Genomic DNA, 17990 nt, shown 5'->3' on the forward strand with positions numbered 1-17990 from the left:
GTACAGAGAGTAAACTCCTATTCCTTTCTGGTGTTCTGGTACTAATTCTATTGCTTCTTTTAGTAGTAATGCCTGAACTTCTAGTCCTAGAAGATTTATATGTTCTTTTGACATATTGTGTGTTTTTGGTGGTACGTTTGGAGGGAATTTGAGAAATTCTATGCAATAACCATGCTGGATAATTGCCAGTACCCAAGTGTCTGTTGTTATCTCCTCCCAATGTTTGTAAAATAGTCTTAGTCTCCCCCCCACAGGTGTTATGTGTTGGGGATGTATGACTTGGAAGTCACTGTTTGTTTTGAGGGGTTTTGGGGCTTTGGAACTTCCCTCTATTTTTTTGGAATTGTGCCCCTCTATATTGCCCCCGAAAACTTCCCCGCTGGTATTGGCTTTGATAAGTGGGCCTTGCGTGTGAGGTTGTGGCCTCTGTAGGTTGACCTCGAAACCCTCCCCTAAATGGTGTCTTGCGAAATGTGCCTCTGCTTTGTGGGGAGTAGAGTGCGCCCATGGCTTTTGCGGTATCAGTATCTTTTTTGAGTTTTTCAATAGCAGTGTCGACTTCCGGCCCAAACAACTGCTGTTCATTAAAGGGCATATTCAGCACGGCTTGTTGTATTTCCGGCTTGAATCCTGACGTACGCAACCATGCGTGTCTCCTTATTGTTATTGCAGTATTTACTGTCCTTGCAGCTGTATCTGCTGCGTCCATTGATGACCGTATCTGATTATTGGAGATACTTTGTCCTTCTTCTACCACTTGTTGTGCCCTTTTCTGGAACTCTTGGGGTAAGTGTTCTATGAAATGCTGCATTTCGTCCCAATGAGCTCTATCGTATCTTGCCAAAAGTGCTTGTGAATTGGCAATACGCCATTGGTTTGCTGCTTGTGCTGCAACTCTTTTACCCGCAGCATCGAATTTGCGACTCTCCTTGTCTGGAGGTGGTGCATCTCCTGAGGTATGAGAGTTTGCTCTCTTGCGAGCTGCCCCCACAACCACAGAATCTGGTGTTAATTGCTGCGTAATATAAACAGGGTCTGTTGGTGGTGGCTTGTACTTTTTTTCCACTCTTGGAGTTATGGCTCTGCCTTTAACAGGATCCTGAAATATTTGTTTTGAATGTTTTAGCATTCCCGGGAGCATAGGTGGTATTGGCTATGAGTGGAGGAGAGTGTATTAAATAAAAAGTCATCCTCAATTGGTTCTGAATGCAAGGTGACGTTATGAAACGCAGCTGCCCTTGAGACCACCTGCGTGTAGGATGTACTGTCTTCAGGTGGCGACGGCCTTGTAGGGTAACAGTCTGGGCTGTTATCTGATACAGGAGCATCATAAAGGTCCCATGCATCAGGATCATCTTGACTCATTGCAGTATGAGTCGGGGATTGCATCAGTGGTGGAGTGGCTACCGGTGATGTGTGCATTGATGGTGGTGGAGATGGTGGTGGAGTTGTTTGTCTTGCCACCTTTGCCTGTGGCTGCTTGTCCTTTTCTTGAAAGGCAAGTCTTCTTTTCATCTTAATTGGGGGAAGAGTGCTTATTTTCCCTGTGTCTTTTTGAATGTGGAGCCTTCTTTGAGTGTAGTCTGGCTCAACAGATTGAAGTTCCTCTCCGAACTTATGTCCTTGCATCTGGGAGGACAATCCCTGTTCCTCTGTGTAGGAACCTGTTTTCGGTTCCGAGGCTGGATGTTTCGGAATCGAAATCTTTTCGGTCGCCTTTTTGGGCTCCAAGGCAACCTTCTTTATTTTCGGCGTTGTGGTGTCTCGGTGCCGAACCATTTCGGTGCTACTGTCTCGGTGCCGAATTTGTTCGGAGACGCTGTTTCGGGCCCGAGATAGCTGTGTGGCGGTATCTCGACCGGAGTCGAATGACTTCACCACATGCATGCCCTTTTTCGGTGCCGATGATCGGTCACCTATTTTTCGGGTTAAGCCATGGCCTGTTGGCGGTGGCGTCCCCTGGGCTTTTGTTCTCTTCTCGTGAGTTTTATGTTTCGACGTCTTACTCACGGTTTTCGGCGTTTCTTCGGGATCGAGCTCGTCAGAGTCCGATTCATGGATGGAGAAGCTTTCTTCTTCCTCTTCGAAACGCCCTTGTCCTGTCGGCGCCGACGCCATCTGCAGTCTTCTTGCTCTTCGGTCTCTTAATGTCTTCCTTGACCGAAACGCTCGACAGGCTTCACAGGTATCCTCCTTGTGTTCTGGAGACAGACACAAGTTACAGACCAGATGCTGATCTGTATATGGATACTTGTTATGACATTTTGGGCAGAAGCGGAATGGGGTCCGTTCCATCAGCCTTTAAGAAACACGTGGCCGGGCCGATCAGGCCCCGACGGGGGGGATCGAAAAAACCCCGAAGGGCCACCGGAGCTCTTCAAAAGTCGGTGTCGATCTGTTATAACTAACCCGATACCGAACGCAAACAATACCGACGATTTTTCCGAGATTCTAACTAACTTTCCGACACGAAACACGGAGCGAAAAGGAACACGTCCGAACCCGATGGCAGAAAAAAAACAATCTAAGATGGAGTCGACGCCCATGCGCAATGGAGCCGAAATGGGAGGAGTCCCTCGATCTCGTGACTCGAAAAGACTTCTTCGAAGAAAAACAACTTGTAACACTCCGAGCCCAACACCAGATGGCGGGATGTGCACAGCATGTGTATCTGCAGCTACACATGCCACCGAACATATATATGTGTATTTGCCACCAGTTGTCTTGCAGCTTGCGTCTTCAAAGCAATGCACATACTTCAACTGACGCGTTTCAAATGTAGCTTTTAGGCAGCAACTTTTGTCTAGTGGCAGTTTTGGTGCCATAAAGCAAGCGCAGAAGGTTTATAGGCCTACTGCAAAGAGCAAATCTGTATTTTATGTAAATTGCTCAGTACATTAGTAAAGTCAGCCATTAATTGAGCTATAATACAAATGAAATGTATGTGCGGGAAGCGGCTATGGAGAGATGAAGGGCACTTTTGCTGGGTGGTAGTGAGGGAATCCGAGGAGGAAGACATGGTAGAGGTAGCACCAATGATTGTTGGACTGGGCGCTAGAGGTGCTAAAGACTGTGACAATTGGTATGTGAAAAGGTGTTTTTTGAGTGTCTTGAAAAAATGTGCTGATTGAGGGAAGAAGTGCAGGTAAGGTGACCTCTACTGTTGCACGTATCACACACACACACCAGCAATTTTGTGACTGTCTACGTAGGCTAGTGTTTTAGAGCAGCAGTTTAGCCAGTAGCAGAGATGGCATCTGCTGCTCACGCCCTCACTCGGGTTATAGAAGACAGCTCTGACATAGGATCAGAGACTGAGACAGCAGATACTGAGACAGCAGCTCAGGGATAGGACAATGACACAGAATGGGAGTGATTTTTCAGTCCGAGAAATCCCATTTGATAACTCCTCTTCCAGTAATTATGAGGGAGGTGATGAGGACAGTCCTGCTGTCCCTTCGCAAGCACAGTCTGTGCAACAGGACAATAGCGGTTTAGCCCAACCCAGAGAGCAGGTGAATGTGGTGGCAAGCAAAGAGAGAGAGTGCTCTCTTGGGAGCTCCTCGATTTAGTTCAGCCCCAAATTCCACTGCCTAAATCGTATTGTGGAGACATCAAAATTAGATATCACAAAACAAACTGGTTTTGTAAGGCAGGCACCTGTGTTTTTGGTCCTGGGCTCGGCGGTCATATAGGGAAACATACTAAACCCAGACATTTCTGTAAACAAGAAATCCGGGGGAGTCCACAGAGGTGTGACTTGTGTGGATTCCCCAATGTTTTCTTACCCAAAATACCCTGCAAAGTTGAAATGTTAAATAAAAACTCTATTTTGTCTTACATTTCTGTCACACAAACTACAGTAATATGCTGGGATCCACAAAATTCCTACCACCCAGTGATTCCTCACCTGTGCTGATAAAAAACACTACCCCACTTGAGTGCCTTTACCTAGTGCCTGCGTCGGGAATGAATCACACCAGGGTCAACAGTTGCCTCATGTAAGGACCAACATGGACTGTTGTGTGATCTATTCCTGTTGCGGGCACTAGGCCTACCCACACAAGTGAGGTACCATGTTTTCCGGGAGACTTGGGGGAACGCTGGGTGGAAGGAAATTTGTGGCTCCTCTCAGATTCCAGAACTTGCTGTCACTGAAATGTGAGGAAAAAGTGTTTTTTGGGCCAAATGTTGAGGTTTGCAAAGGATTATGGGTAACAGAACCTGGTGAGAGCACTACAAGCCATCCCATCTTGGATTCCCCTAGGTGTCTAGTTTACAAAAATGTGCAGGTTTGGTAGGTTTGCCTAGGTGCCGACTGAGCTAGAGGACAAAATCTACAGCTAGGCACTTTGCAAAAAACACGTCAGATTTCAATGTAAAAATGTGATGTGTCCATGTTGTGTTTCCTGTCACGAGCATTAGGCCTACCCACGCAAGTGAGGTACCATTTTTATCGGGAGACTTGGGGGAACACAGAATGCAACACAAGTGTTATTGCCCTTTGTCTTTTGCTCCATTTTTTGCATCCAAATGTAAGACAGTGTGTAAAAAAGGCATCTATTTGAGAAATGCCCTGTAATTCACATGCTAGTATGGGCCCCCCGGAATTCAGAGATGTGCAAATAACCACTACTTCTCAACACCTTATCTTATGCCCATTTTGGAAATACAAAGGTTTTCTTGATACCTATTTTTCACTCTTTATATTTCAGTAAATTAATTGCTGTATACCCAGTATAAAATGAAAACCCATTGCAAGGTGCAGCTCATTTATTGGCTCTGGGTACTAAAGGATCTTGATGAACCTACAAGCCCTATATATCCCCGCAACCAGAAGAGTCCAGCAGACGTAACGGAATATAGCTTTCAAAAATCTGACATTGCAGGAAAATGTTACAGAGTAAAATGTGGAGAAAAATGGCTGTTTTTTTCAGCTCAATTTCAATATTTTTTTTATTTCAGCCTTTTAGGATCTAAACAAATGACCCCTTGCTGAATTCAGAATTTTGTCTACTTTTCAGAAATGTTTAGCTTTCCGGGATCCAGCACTGGTTGCACACCCATTCCTGTCACTAACTGGAAGGAGGCTGAAAGCACAGAAAATAGTAAAAATGGGATAAATGCCAGAATTGTGTTGAAAAATGTGGTTTTCTGGCCCAGCAGCCAAGAGGTTAAAGAAATTGTCAGTATGTTGCCACTCTGTCAGCTCAACACACTAACAGATAATTTAAGCCCAAACCTTATCACATGCCAAAGCAACGCATTAATTCTAGAATATATAACAATTGTATTGTTTATGAATGAGAGCAATGATACCATCACATTAAGAGCCCTGCAGGTGGATGGTGGATGATAACCAAAGACTCTAATCCCTCTTTCCAGGCATAAAGTAAATTATTTAAATATTGTCCCTCTGTCAAGATCAGCTAAACTCCAGAAAGTTGCTGCTTCTTGCTACAGCAAGCCTAAAACTATTTTTGTTTATTAATATCATAACAATAGCTCAGATTAGTCACCAAAGTAATTAAGATCGTACCTGTCCTCTAATGTCTATGTCAGCATACTTATGAAGCAGGGCTCTCACAATTTCAACATGGCCACCTCGAACAGCTCCAATCAGCACGGTATCCCCATTCTGAAAATAAAAAGCCCATAGAAATGAACAAAAGGGATCACAGAAAGTTATGTTCACACACTTAACACAACATTTTAAATGATTACTATTGACTTAATCCCTTTACATGGATAGTCCTGCTATGTACTTCAGTCCATACAAACCCAGGTGACATATAAATATCTTACCCTTTTCCACGAAGGTGTGGTCAGTGAAATATTAATCAGGTGGAGTTTAAATATCATATTGTTTGAAGATGATGACCTACATGCAGTTAAACTAGCCAATGTCAGGATTGGTGCCTGGGCTGTGTACCTATAAATTTAAGGTTTCCATGACCAAGATTTTGTTGGCTCTGCTCTGTAGGTAGAGGGCAAGTTAGTCAAGGAAAGGTGGGTTGTATCTAGGGAGGTAGACAGCTGATATCATGCAAGTGATGTTCAGATTAATGGTGCAGAGTGCCAATGCGTTCTTAAAAAAATGTGAAAAAAGTTTTGGTAACTGTGGTGCTGGCATCTCACTTGTATCAATAAAACTACCCTGTCGCTTGCTTTACTTCTCTGTCCTTCAAGATGATTTTATGACCCTGAGGATGGACATCGTCAAGAAGATTGTGCTAACTCCAAATTATGCTTCAGTGAGACCAACAATTTGGCAATTGGACATAAAATGTTTTGGATGTCAAGACTAAGTGCTAATTAGGCCCTGATTCGGGAGAGGCTCAGAAATCGAAGAGGGTAAGGGTCAACTGTGGCCTGATTCAGTGGGTTGAGCAACGGCAATAGTGCACTTTGGAGGATGTTTGTCTGGTAGAGAGCAAGGGAGAAAGGCTGATGTCAAAGCATCCAGGTATGGTGGCTTGCATCATGGGAAACTGAGAGCTTGAGAGAAAGGAAGAACAGACATGACAGGGCAAGTAGCTGTACAGCTTTACTGTAGCTCTAAGCAATACTGAAGAGAGGCGTTGAGTCAGGAGTAAGAGGGGTTGGTGAAGTGAATATACAAATTAGTCAGTTAATGATTTTTTGGGTCTTGGAATATTTCTTCAGTGGCCAGTAAGTTTTCACCAGAAGCATGAATCGTAATGCTATAATTACTATATATTTTGATAGTGAGTTTTCTGGGTGCGCTGCAATGGAAGACAGAACTGAGTCTATGATCACCTTAGGTTGCGGAAGACTTTATGGGAAGTTTGGAAAGGAATTAATCTAACCATGCCTCTGGGCTGGTTGTAAAGAAGAGGCAATTGGTCTTGGTAACTTTTGCGTTTGAGTTAACACATGTGTGGGGAAAATGGGTTGTGATTTTCATCACAAGGTAACATTTTTCTGCTACATGTGGATATAGAAGTTAGAGACTACAAGATAATCCCTGTAATTTGCATAATTAGAGGGCGTGTGACAGCAAAATGGTCTTTTGGTAGTCACTAAACCCACTTTGCGATTCGTAAAGGCTTACCGAATCGCTATCCCAATTCAAAACTATACTGATCAACAACATTGGTCATTGGGACGATGCCAGAACACTATAAAAAAAAGCTTGAGGTAGTATCTCTGCTACAGACGTTACTAAGAACTTTTGGTTGTGTTTCTGTATCATAATTTCAACTACTCCTTTAACGTGCGTGTAATTAGGAAACCTATTCGCCATTGAATATATAACATTGGCTTTCACTTTGTTTATTGAGAGTTATTTACTATGTCATAGTATATTTGGATTTATACCACTTAGCACATCCTAGAGTAAGCATTGATTACTCAACTTCACTACTCTGGTTTAGACAAGTACCCAAAGGGAGTAACCAATTTGTCCAATGTGATGGCAATAGTGCTGCTGGCCAGGTACACAGGTGATAACTGGATGTACCCACAGATTACACTGATATTTTATGTGGCACCATTACAAAAAGGGGTCTGTGGCTAATATAGCTGATTGTATAACCAGGTTATGCAAGTGAACCTGATTATATATGGAATTATTTGTACAATTTGACAATCCGAGTATTACTCAACAGCGTGCACACATCACCTTCCCATCCCTTTCAAGTAATTAGGGGAGGAAAATAAAGTCACACACATGTTGAAACACAAGGTAGCAACAGTATTCCTCTGAAAATCCATTACACATATTTGAGGATGCGCAGGTCCTTGGAAGCTGCAAAAATCTGTGAAACAAGCCATAACAATAGTAATACCTAAATTGTAGAAGAATAACAGTATGCCTCTTTAAAGACTGTTGTTGTTATTTAATATAGATGTTAAGTTACTCCGCACTACAATCAGAACTAAAATCCAAAGGGAGAGTGTCAGTCTCCCACAACACTGAAATGAAACTCAGCAGAATATTTACAGTTCAATCCAATCAAGATTCCTTGACTCAACAGGACATTTTGAATTTTGATGCAGAGAGGTAAACCAGATCAGAGAACTTGGAATCTGTTCAATACAGTGAAGGAATTTGAGTCCAGGATCTTGGGACGTCAAACAATTCTATAGTTCGAACATTAACCTTAAGGAAGGGGTACCTGTTTTCTACCCAGCTATTTCCTTTTGCTGTGGCGACAACACAATTCAAGGAAAAAAAGGCATAAGACACATTCAAAGGAGCAGAATCAGATATATAATATTATTACACAAAAATGGCATTGTGATATATTTAATGAAAGAGAAATATTGCTGGTTATGCTAGAAGTCAAAGACTTCTGGCCTTATGACAGACCACAGACAAATCTAAGGTTTTCCACTGAACAAACCATAGGCAGTCCTAGCAATGTACAGCATATTCAATGTGCACAAACCTGAATTAAATTAATTGGAAAAATGATCCTTCATGACTATGCTGTGGGGCTAAGGCATAACAATCAAAGTAATATATAACATTAAAGGTCCAATTGAACTATGAATCAAATAGGCAATCACACAAATAGGCAGAATTGTGTATGCATTATAGGTCATCGTAATAAACATCAAGCTTATTTCTAGAACTTTTCAGACTGAAATCTAACTGGGGCTGAGTAAGCAGTCCCAACCGAGTAGCTTGAATACACAGACAACCTCATTTGATAGGGCTGTGGCAAGTGTCTGGCTTTGAGGACCATTGGTATACAAATATGCTTTATTATTGAGTGGACTGGAGGGAAGATACAATTAATCAACTTAACACTAGATGTTTCTTATACATTACTTTATTTATGACTTAGTTTTCATCAGTTTTAAACACAGAGATAATGGTACACACAAACCATCTACTGCATATAATCTTTACAAGCTGACAGTCACCAACTGAGCATAAAGTAGAGTGAAACAAAATCATTCGACAGTCCTAGGTCCAGACTTCCCACTTCAATCACTTGCATCTCTACAGAAGTTGGCTTAGCCATTTATCACATACCCGGCTGTGTTTCTTGGGACATCCTCTGCTCCTCCACTGCGTTTTCTTGTTGTGAACACCGGTCAACCCCTTGGCGCCACTGTGTTATGGTGGGGGAACTATGGGTCTTCCAATGAGCTGCTATGTCTCGTTTGGCAATTAATACGGCTGTACCTAAAAAGGACTTTTCAGTTCTTGTGCCATCCAAACCATCTTGAAGCCTCAGTGGTATTACCAAGGGGGATAAGAGTAACTCCCATCCCAAGAGCTTGGTAAGTTCTGCTGTTATTGCTGATCAATAGTGTTGCATTTGGGGGCATAACCAAATAATGTGGTAGAAGTCTGTTGGGGCACTATTACACCGGTGGCAAACAGGTTCCAAAAGAAGACCGGCCCAGTGTAGCCATAGCTGTGACAGATAGAGGCCATAGATAGTAATGTTGGATCAGTCGTAAGCAGGAGGAGATTGTGAGAAACCCAGATGCCATTAAGGCATCTCTCCAATCTGCTTCCTCCAACAGGCCTATCTAGTTTTCCTATCGGAATCTATCAATCAATCAGTTTTTATAAAGCACAACTACTCACCCGTGAGGGTCTCAAGTCATTGGTGGTGAGTCTGGGCCTCACTGGAAGAGCCATGTCTATGGGTTCTTTCTGAGGATGGTGAGTGATGGGCTTTGTCTGAGGTGCGTGGGTAGGTTGTTTCAGCTCTTGGCTGCAAGGTAGGTGAAAGATCTTCCTCCAGCTGTAGATTTCCAGATGTGGAATGGTGGCTAGTGCCTGCTGGGCGGATCACAGGGGTTTGGCGGGGTTATGGAAAGAGATGCGATGATTCAGGTAGGTCAGTCCGATGTTGTTAAGGGCCTTGTCAGTGTGGGTGAGTAATCTGAAGTTGATGCACTTCGCCACCGGGAGCCAATGGAGGAGTCTCAGGTGTTGGGAGATGTGTTAGTGGCAGGGGAGGTTCAGGACGAGTCCGAGGGTGGCGTTTTGGATGAGTTGTAGTTTCCTGATGTTCTTTGTCGTGGTGCTGGCATGGAATGCATTGCCGTAGCTTGCTTGTGACTAGGGTGTGGGTGGCTATCTTGCGGTAGTCGTCCAGGATCCACTTGAAGATTTTGCGGATTGGCGGAGGGTGTACCAGCAGGAAGAGGTGACTGCGTTTAACTGTGGGGTCATTATTTGGGAGGAGTCAAGGATGACTCCCAGGTTGTGGGTGTGGCCAGTCGGATTAGGTGGGACGCTGAGCGATGTGGGCCACCAGGAATCATCCCAGGCTGAAGTGGAGTTTTCGAAGATGATGAGCTCGGTCTTGCCCGAGATGAGCTTGAGGCAGCTCTCCCTGATCCAGATGGCGACAGCTTTCATTCCGGTGTGAAGATTTCTCTTGGCTTTGTCCGGGTCTTCAGTGAGAGATACGATAAGTTGTGCGTCATTGGCGTATAACACAATGTGCATTCCGTGGCCTCTGAGAATGGCTACAAGAGGGGCCTTGTAGATGTTGAAGAGCATTGGGCTCAGGGAGGATCCCTGAGGGACTCTGCAGCTGACTTCTGTTGGTTTGGATATGAAGGGTGGAAGGCTGACTCTCTGTGCTCTTACGGTGACAAAGGAGTGAATTCATTGCAAGGCTTTTCTGCGGATTCCTACATTGTGGAGTCTGGTGAATAAGGTGTTGTGGGAGACCGTGTTGAAGGCTGCTGAGAGGTCGAGTATGAGTGCTGCTGTGTGGCAATGGTCGAGGAGTCTGCAGATGTAATCAGTGGTTGCAAGAAGAGCTGTCTCCATGCTGTTGTTGCTGTGGAAGCCAGACTCTGAGGTATCTACAGAGTTATTGTCTTCGATGAATTGTCGCAGATGTGAGTTCATGGCTTTTTCTAGGACTTTGGCCGGGTAGGGTAGTAGCAAGATGGGATGGAAATTCTTTTGCTCTGATGGGTCGGCTGTGGGTCTCTTCAAGGGACGGCGGACTTCGGCGTGTTTCCAATCATCGGGGAAGGCGGCTGTTTTGATAGAACAGTTCAGTGTCTTGGGGAGTTCGGGGGCTATGGATGCACTGGCTCTGTTGTAGATGTAGTGAGGACAGGGGTCTGTGAGAGCTCCGGAGTGAGTGCTGTTCTAATCTAAAAATTTGGGCAGGATCATCATTTTATAAAGTGTGATTCGGCCCAACACCTTCATTGAGGGGAGGGGGGACTTGCCATATAGTGAGGTCTTGTTTAGTCTTTCGCACCAGTGGTTCTAGGTGGAGAGTCCAGGTGCAAGGTCAACCAGATGCCTAGATATTTAATGCTAAGTCTGCGAAGTGGTATATTAGTTTGCCAATCAAAACAATTTCTTGTATGGACCAAGGACATCAGGACCGATCTGGCAGGGTTCAGTCGAAGACCTGATTCTTCTCCGAAGCAGCTAAGGATGTGGAGGTCTGTGACTGCCGGGTTGGACAGTTAGAGGAGGACATCATTTGCATATAATGCAATACTCCAGCTTCTGAGGACTACAGCCTATCTAGTTACATTACCCAACTTTTCACGCATTTCTGAAACCAGTGACAACTGTAACATGTAATTTACTTCCTTTTTAAAGATATTTGATATTCAGCAAATACAGCATTCCAATAGTCTGCCAAATATTTTGTAAACATGCACCTAGATCACGCACCTGAGCAGGACTATGACATGCTTATGATTATCAGTGTACATCCGAGAACTAAAGACCATGTCAAAGTGGGAGGCATAACTGGATGTTTAAGTATAGGGCACTGCATTACCTGTTATTTGAGAATATTGGCAACATAAATCTTAAAATCTTTTTTTGATGTAGCCTGCTTAACTATCTTTTTTTTTTTAAATGAGCCACGTTTGTTATTTATTTACTATATCAGCATTTCAAATATCTGAGTTGTCTGTTGTATCTTATGCTTGCATGTGGGAAATCACATGATGGTCCAGGACAAAGAAGTTATATTAAATTTAACTACTGATTGTCCAATGTATTGGGGATAAAAGACCAAACGCACAGCATTACAATTACACCGTGACTGGAGACATAATTAAAAACAAAATTCTGCTGTCCAAAGTAATTTACTGTTACTATGACAAAAACACAATCAAAGCAGAACCAGATCTGGGGATGGAAGAGTGGAAGCAATTTGGCTGGGGAGGCGAGTGGGAATGGCAAACAGAGGGGAGTAGGAGAGAGAGGCAGAGTCAGCAATACAGGGAGGGAGAGAGAGAATGTGAGACACACAGTGCCTGTCTTCTTGGATGTGACTATTCAGCTAATTAAGCCTAATCTTTTACCCAGCCGACTCATCCAGAAATAGGGTTTATCACATGCCACACAAGACTCCCTCAGGTTTTCTCCATCTCCAAAACGATTATCTTTCTTCTGGAGTTATTTCTGTGTAAATCTATATACTACTAAGATGTTTGCATTTTTCATCCTAAGAATGGGTGTAAATAAACTTGAAAAGTGTATGTTTGTGATTAATATTTCACACATGTACCTCCTGGTCAACTGTGGGCTGGGCTGACTTATCAATGAAAGAATCATCCGTCCTCCCATTACTTCCTAGAACAAAAGCTCTAATACTTCCAGGATCTACAGTGCTTTTCATGGAAGGAAAAACATTAATATTCACTTAAATTCCCAAAACAACAGGGAACATCCCAGAAGTATAAATGAGCTATTTAGAAAGACTGTGGACGAAATATTCACTGAAACATGAGATGACTTCTTGGTAGAGGAGGCTATCAAGTTAACTACTTTGCAGTAGTAACGACCTTTTGTTTGTGCACACATGGAGGTCCACGTTGCTAGGAAGGGATAGGTCATTGCAAAATTAACAACCTCCTATTTCTTTTTTGTTTGAATCGGAGTTTATAAATTTAAGCTTTGATACAGCATTTAGATGGTGGAGGACACATCTACTTCTGAAAGTTTTTGTTTTCATTCCCCAAACCTGATGGGGGCCTGGGGAAAAAAAGAGTAGTACACCAATCACAGAACCCATTTCCTGTTAAAGGAGTCAATCCTCATGTCCAAATTTCAAGAGTGATAGGAATCCATACTTTCCACAAATGCAGGCTTATTTCTTTCCAAGAATGTAAGACTCAATAGCAAACAACTCTGTTTGGGCCAACCTGGCCAGCCTCTAAAGATCAATGGTCAGTATTCATCTGATCTGTTGACTGACCCTCCCACAATGGAGGTGTGTGTAGTGAATTTCCAAGAACAGATGTTCTCTTAACTGCAGTGATGTTTACTGGCCAGATGCAGGTGGAAAGCTACATTGCTATGACACTGTTTGGTGAGCATTTCATGCTAGTTTTCATAGCCCATGGAAGTTACCACTGAACGCTGTCATCTCTTCTCAAGATTTGACCCACTGTTCAATGTAACTTGTTTGAATTGCTGTCCTGACTGGATATCCAATACAAGCGGACATCCTTCCTGTTCACCAAATAAAAAGCAGACTTTGCCCACTGATAGACTGCTACTTTATCTTGGTGATGCTGGAGCAGCTACAGCAGAAGACACCCAAGAAGATGTTGAATACAAACGTTTAAGACACCTGCAGCATTTGTAAATATTCAGAAGGAAATAGGAGCAATACCTCACCACTTCAGTGTGAATACCAAGCAGAGTCTCAACATAGATGTACAGCAGAAAAAGCCAGGAACTGCTGTCTTCAGCACAATCACAGCATACCACGTGCATAATTTCAACACCTTTTCAATCTCACATCCAGGGCACACTCCAACGGGAGGTATGTCATTCACTTCCTTTGTATCTTGAGCACTCACATAATTTAGGATGGAGTAAATGCTGCAGATAGACTCAGGAACTCCATTGCCTGACTCCTTCTTAGGGTTTGCCTCACCAAACTCATATAAAGACACTTAGTTTTTTTCTTCAGTTTAACAAGCCATCCATTTACTATGACAATCTTTTAAATTCCCAGCCTTGCGGTCATTTAAATACCATTTGTTATAATTGAATTATTTTTTTGCTTTCTGCTAAAACAGATTGTAATGATTTTTGAATATAGCTTGTCTGGACATTGAATCCTTTTTTACACTGTTTTAAATTCTTGAACTTCATCTGCAATTCCTCCTTTAGGAAGGACAATCTTTTTAATGGTTTACTACCAAAACCATGAGGTTAGGTGCTTTTGAAGTCACTACTCAACTTAATGGTGGTGGTAGGTCCGAAATCTGCACCATTATTGTCTGTGTTCATTTCACATTTCAATATCAACAGATACAGTCACATTTGTTAAGATTAGATCATATTATTATATTACTAAAATGTGCCTAACTTGCATATTTTGAAAATCTCTAAAATAATCTCTAAAATAATTCGAGTACATTTATGCTACGAATCCAATCCAAATATTAAATGAAATTAGCTTGACAGATAACAACCCTTTTCTGCATCTGATCACTTTTTTTAGCCTTCATTTTTTATCACGCTAGACAGTGTTCATTGGAACCTGTCTCCACATTCGGTTTACACCTAAAACTAACCTAACCAGACCCGTTTCATGAAGCCTCATAATTTGCTGTTTATCTTCATCTCCCTCTTTTATTATTTTTACCAAACACCAACTTAAAGTCAACTAATAGCCTTTGTGAGTCAAACAACGCAGCCTTCTTATCAGCCCCTGTTAAATAATTTTTGGTTATCCTGGGCAATTAGATTGTATCCGTAATTAGAGCAAAATGTGTACAGTTATATCTTTATGATGTAATGGCGCTTACATTAAAAATGGATGTACAAACACACACACACACACGCATATATATATATATATATATATATATATATATATATATATATGGAAAATGTCACTTACCCAGTGTACATCTGTTCGTGGCATGAGACGCTGCAGATTCACATGCTGTGCATTATCCTGCCATCTAGAGTTGGGCTCGGAGTGTTACAAGTTGTTTTTCTTCGAAGAAGTCTTTTCGAGTCACGAGACCGAGGGACTCCTCCCCATTGCGCATGGGCATCGACTCCATCTTAGATCGTTTTCCCCGCAGAGGGTGAGGTAAGAGTTGTGTATTTAGTAAAGGTGCCCATGCAATGGAGTAACTATGTATGTACATAATGTGTATAAAAGTAGTATATATTTATAAAGTTACAAATGTACAAGTTTCATCAACTTATAATGTACAAGTTTCATCAACTTACAACGGCTACAGGCTCCCGGGGAGGTGGGAGGGCGCATGTGAATCTGCAGCGTCTCATGCCACGAACAGATGTACACTGGGTAAGTGACATTTTCCGTTCGATGGCATGTGTAGCTGCAGATACACATGCTGTGCATAGACTAGTAAGCGGTTATCTCCCCAAAAGCCCTGTGGCTTAGCCTGTAGGAGTTGAAGTTGTCTGAAATAATGTTCGTAATACAGCCTGTCCTACTGTGGCTTGTTGTGTTGTTAACACATCTACACAGTAATGTTTTGTGAATGTATGAGGCGTAGACCATGTGGCTGCCTTACAGATTTCTGTCATAGGTATATTTCCTAGAAAGGCCATTGTGGCGCCTTTCTTCCTAGTGGAGTGCGCCTTTGGCGTAAGAGGTAGATATCTTTTTGCTTTAATATAGCAGGTCTGAATACATTTCACTATCCATCTGGCAATGCCTTGTTTGGATATTGGATTTCCTGCATGAGGTTTCAGGAAAGGCTACAAACAATTGTTTTGTTTTGCGAAACTGTTTTGTTCTATCAATATAATACATTAGTGCTCTTTTAATGTCTAACGTATGTAAGGCTCTTTCAGCTACTGAGTCTGGTTGTGGAAAAAAGACTGGGAGTTCCACTGTTTGGTTTAGGTGGAACAGTGATATAACTTTTGGTAAGAATTTGGGATTTGTACAGAGAACCACTTTATGTTTATGTATTTGTATAAAGGGTTCTTGTATGGTAAATGCTTGTATTTCACTCACTCTTCTAAGAGATGTGATAGCTATTAGGAAGGCTACTTTCCAGGTTAAGTATTGTATCTCACAAGAGTGCAAGGGTTCAAATGGTGGACCCATGAGTCGTGTTAATACAATATTGAGGTTCCACAAGGGAACTGGTGGTGTTCTCGGGGGTATGATTCTTTTTAAACCCTCCATAAATGCTTTGATGACTGGGATTCTAAAGAGTGATGTTGAATGTGTAATCTGCAGATAGGCAGATATTGCTGTGAGATGTATTTTAATGGAAGAAAATGCTAGTTTAGATTTTTGTAAGTGTAATAAGTAGCTTACAATGTTTTTTGCGGAAGCATGTAGTGGTTGAATTTGATTATTATGGCAGTAATAAACAAATCTTTTCCATTTGTTTGCGTAACAATGTCTTGTAGTAGGTTTTCTAGCTTGTTTAATGACCTCCATACATTCTTGTGTAAGGTCTAAATGTCCAAATTCTAAGACCTCAGGAGCCAGATTGCTAGATTGAGCGATGCTGGATTCGGATGTCTGATCTGTTGTTTGTGTTGAGTTAACAGATCTGGTCTGTTTGGTAGTTTGATATGAGGTACTACTGACAGGTCTAGTAGTGTGGTATACCATGGTTGGCGTGCCCATGTTGGTGCTATTAGTATTAGTTTGAGTTTGTTTTGACTCAATTTGTTTACCAGATACGGAAGGAGTGGGAGAGGGGGAAAAAGCGTAAGCAAATATCCCTGACCAGCTCATCCATAACGCATTGCCCTTGGAGTGTGGGTGTGGATACCTGGATGCGAAGTCTTGCCATTTTGCGTTTTCTTTTGTTGCAAATAGGTCTATTTTTGGTATTCCCCAGCGTTGAAAGTAAGTTTTTAGTATCTGGGGATGAATTTCCCATTCATGTGTTTATTGGTGATCTCGACTGAGATTGTCGGCTAACTGGTTTTGAATCCCTGGGATATACTGTGCTATTAGGCGAATGTGATTGTGAATCGCCCAATGCCAAATTTTTTGTGCTAAGAGACACAGTTGTGATGAGTGTGTCCCTCCCTGTTTGTTTAGGTAATACATTGTTGTCATGTTGTCTGTTTTGACAAGAATGTGTTTGTGGGCTATTAGCGGTTGAAATGCTTTCAATGCTAGAAACACTGCTATCAGCTCTAGATGATTTATATGAAGTTGCCTTTGTTGAGCGTCCCATTGTCCCTGTATACTGTGCTGGTTGAGGTGTGCTCCCCACCCTATCATGGAAGCATCTGTTGTGATCACGTATTGAGGCACAGGGTCTTGGAATGGCCGCCCTTGGTTTAAATTTATAGGATTCCACCATTGAAGCGAGGAGTGTGTTTGGCGGTCTATCAACACTAGATCTTGAAGTTGACCCTGTGCCTGTGTCCATTGTTTTGCTAGGCATTGTTGTAAGGGACGCATGTGTAGTCTTGCGTTTGGGACAATGGCTATGCATGAAGACATCATGCCTAGGAGTTTCATTACAAACCTCACTTGATAGTGTTGGTTTGGGTGCATGTTTAGTATTACATTTTGGAAGGCTTGTACCCTTTGTGGACTTGAAGTGGCAATCCCTTTTTGCGTGTTGATTGTTGCTCCTAAGTATTGTTGTATTTGACACGGTTGTAGATGTGATTTTTGGTAGTTTATAGAGAACCCTAGTTTGTGAAGGGTTTCTATGACGTATTTTGTGTGTAGAAGACACTGTTGCTGAGTGCTGGTCTTTATTAACCAATCGTCTAAGTAAGGGAAAACGTGCATGTGCTGCCTCCTGATATGAGCAGCTACTACTGCAAGGCAGTTTGTGAATACCCTTGGTGCTGTTGTTATGCCGAACGGTAACACTTTGAATTGGTAATGCACGCCTTGGATTACAAACCTCAAGTATTTCCTGTGGGAAGGATGTAGGGGTATGTGGAAATAAGCATCCTTGAGATCTAATGTTGACATGTAGTCCTGTTGTTTGAGCAAGGGAATCACGTCTTGGAGTGTCACCATGTGAAAATGATCTGATTTGATGTAACGATTCAGTGCTCTGAGGTCTAA

General features: G+C 42.4%; 1 protein-coding gene across 6 annotated transcripts in view; it reads right to left on the bottom strand.

Moving 5' to 3' along the window:
* Positions 1–17990, bottom strand: part of KIDINS220 (kinase D interacting substrate 220) — a 987486-nt gene that overhangs the window by 702043 nt on the left and 267453 nt on the right. For all 6 annotated transcript variants that reach the window (XM_069235892.1, XM_069235890.1, XM_069235888.1 and 3 more), the window contains exon 9: positions 5540–5638. In XM_069235892.1, the coding sequence (XP_069091993.1) occupies positions 5540–5638 (99 nt within the window). The remainder of the gene's footprint in view (positions 1–5539; positions 5639–17990) is intronic.

The sequence above is a fragment of the Pleurodeles waltl genome, chromosome 5, assembly GCF_031143425.1.
Source record: "Pleurodeles waltl isolate 20211129_DDA chromosome 5, aPleWal1.hap1.20221129, whole genome shotgun sequence".
Classification (NCBI taxonomy): Eukaryota; Metazoa; Chordata; class Amphibia; order Caudata; family Salamandridae; genus Pleurodeles; species Pleurodeles waltl.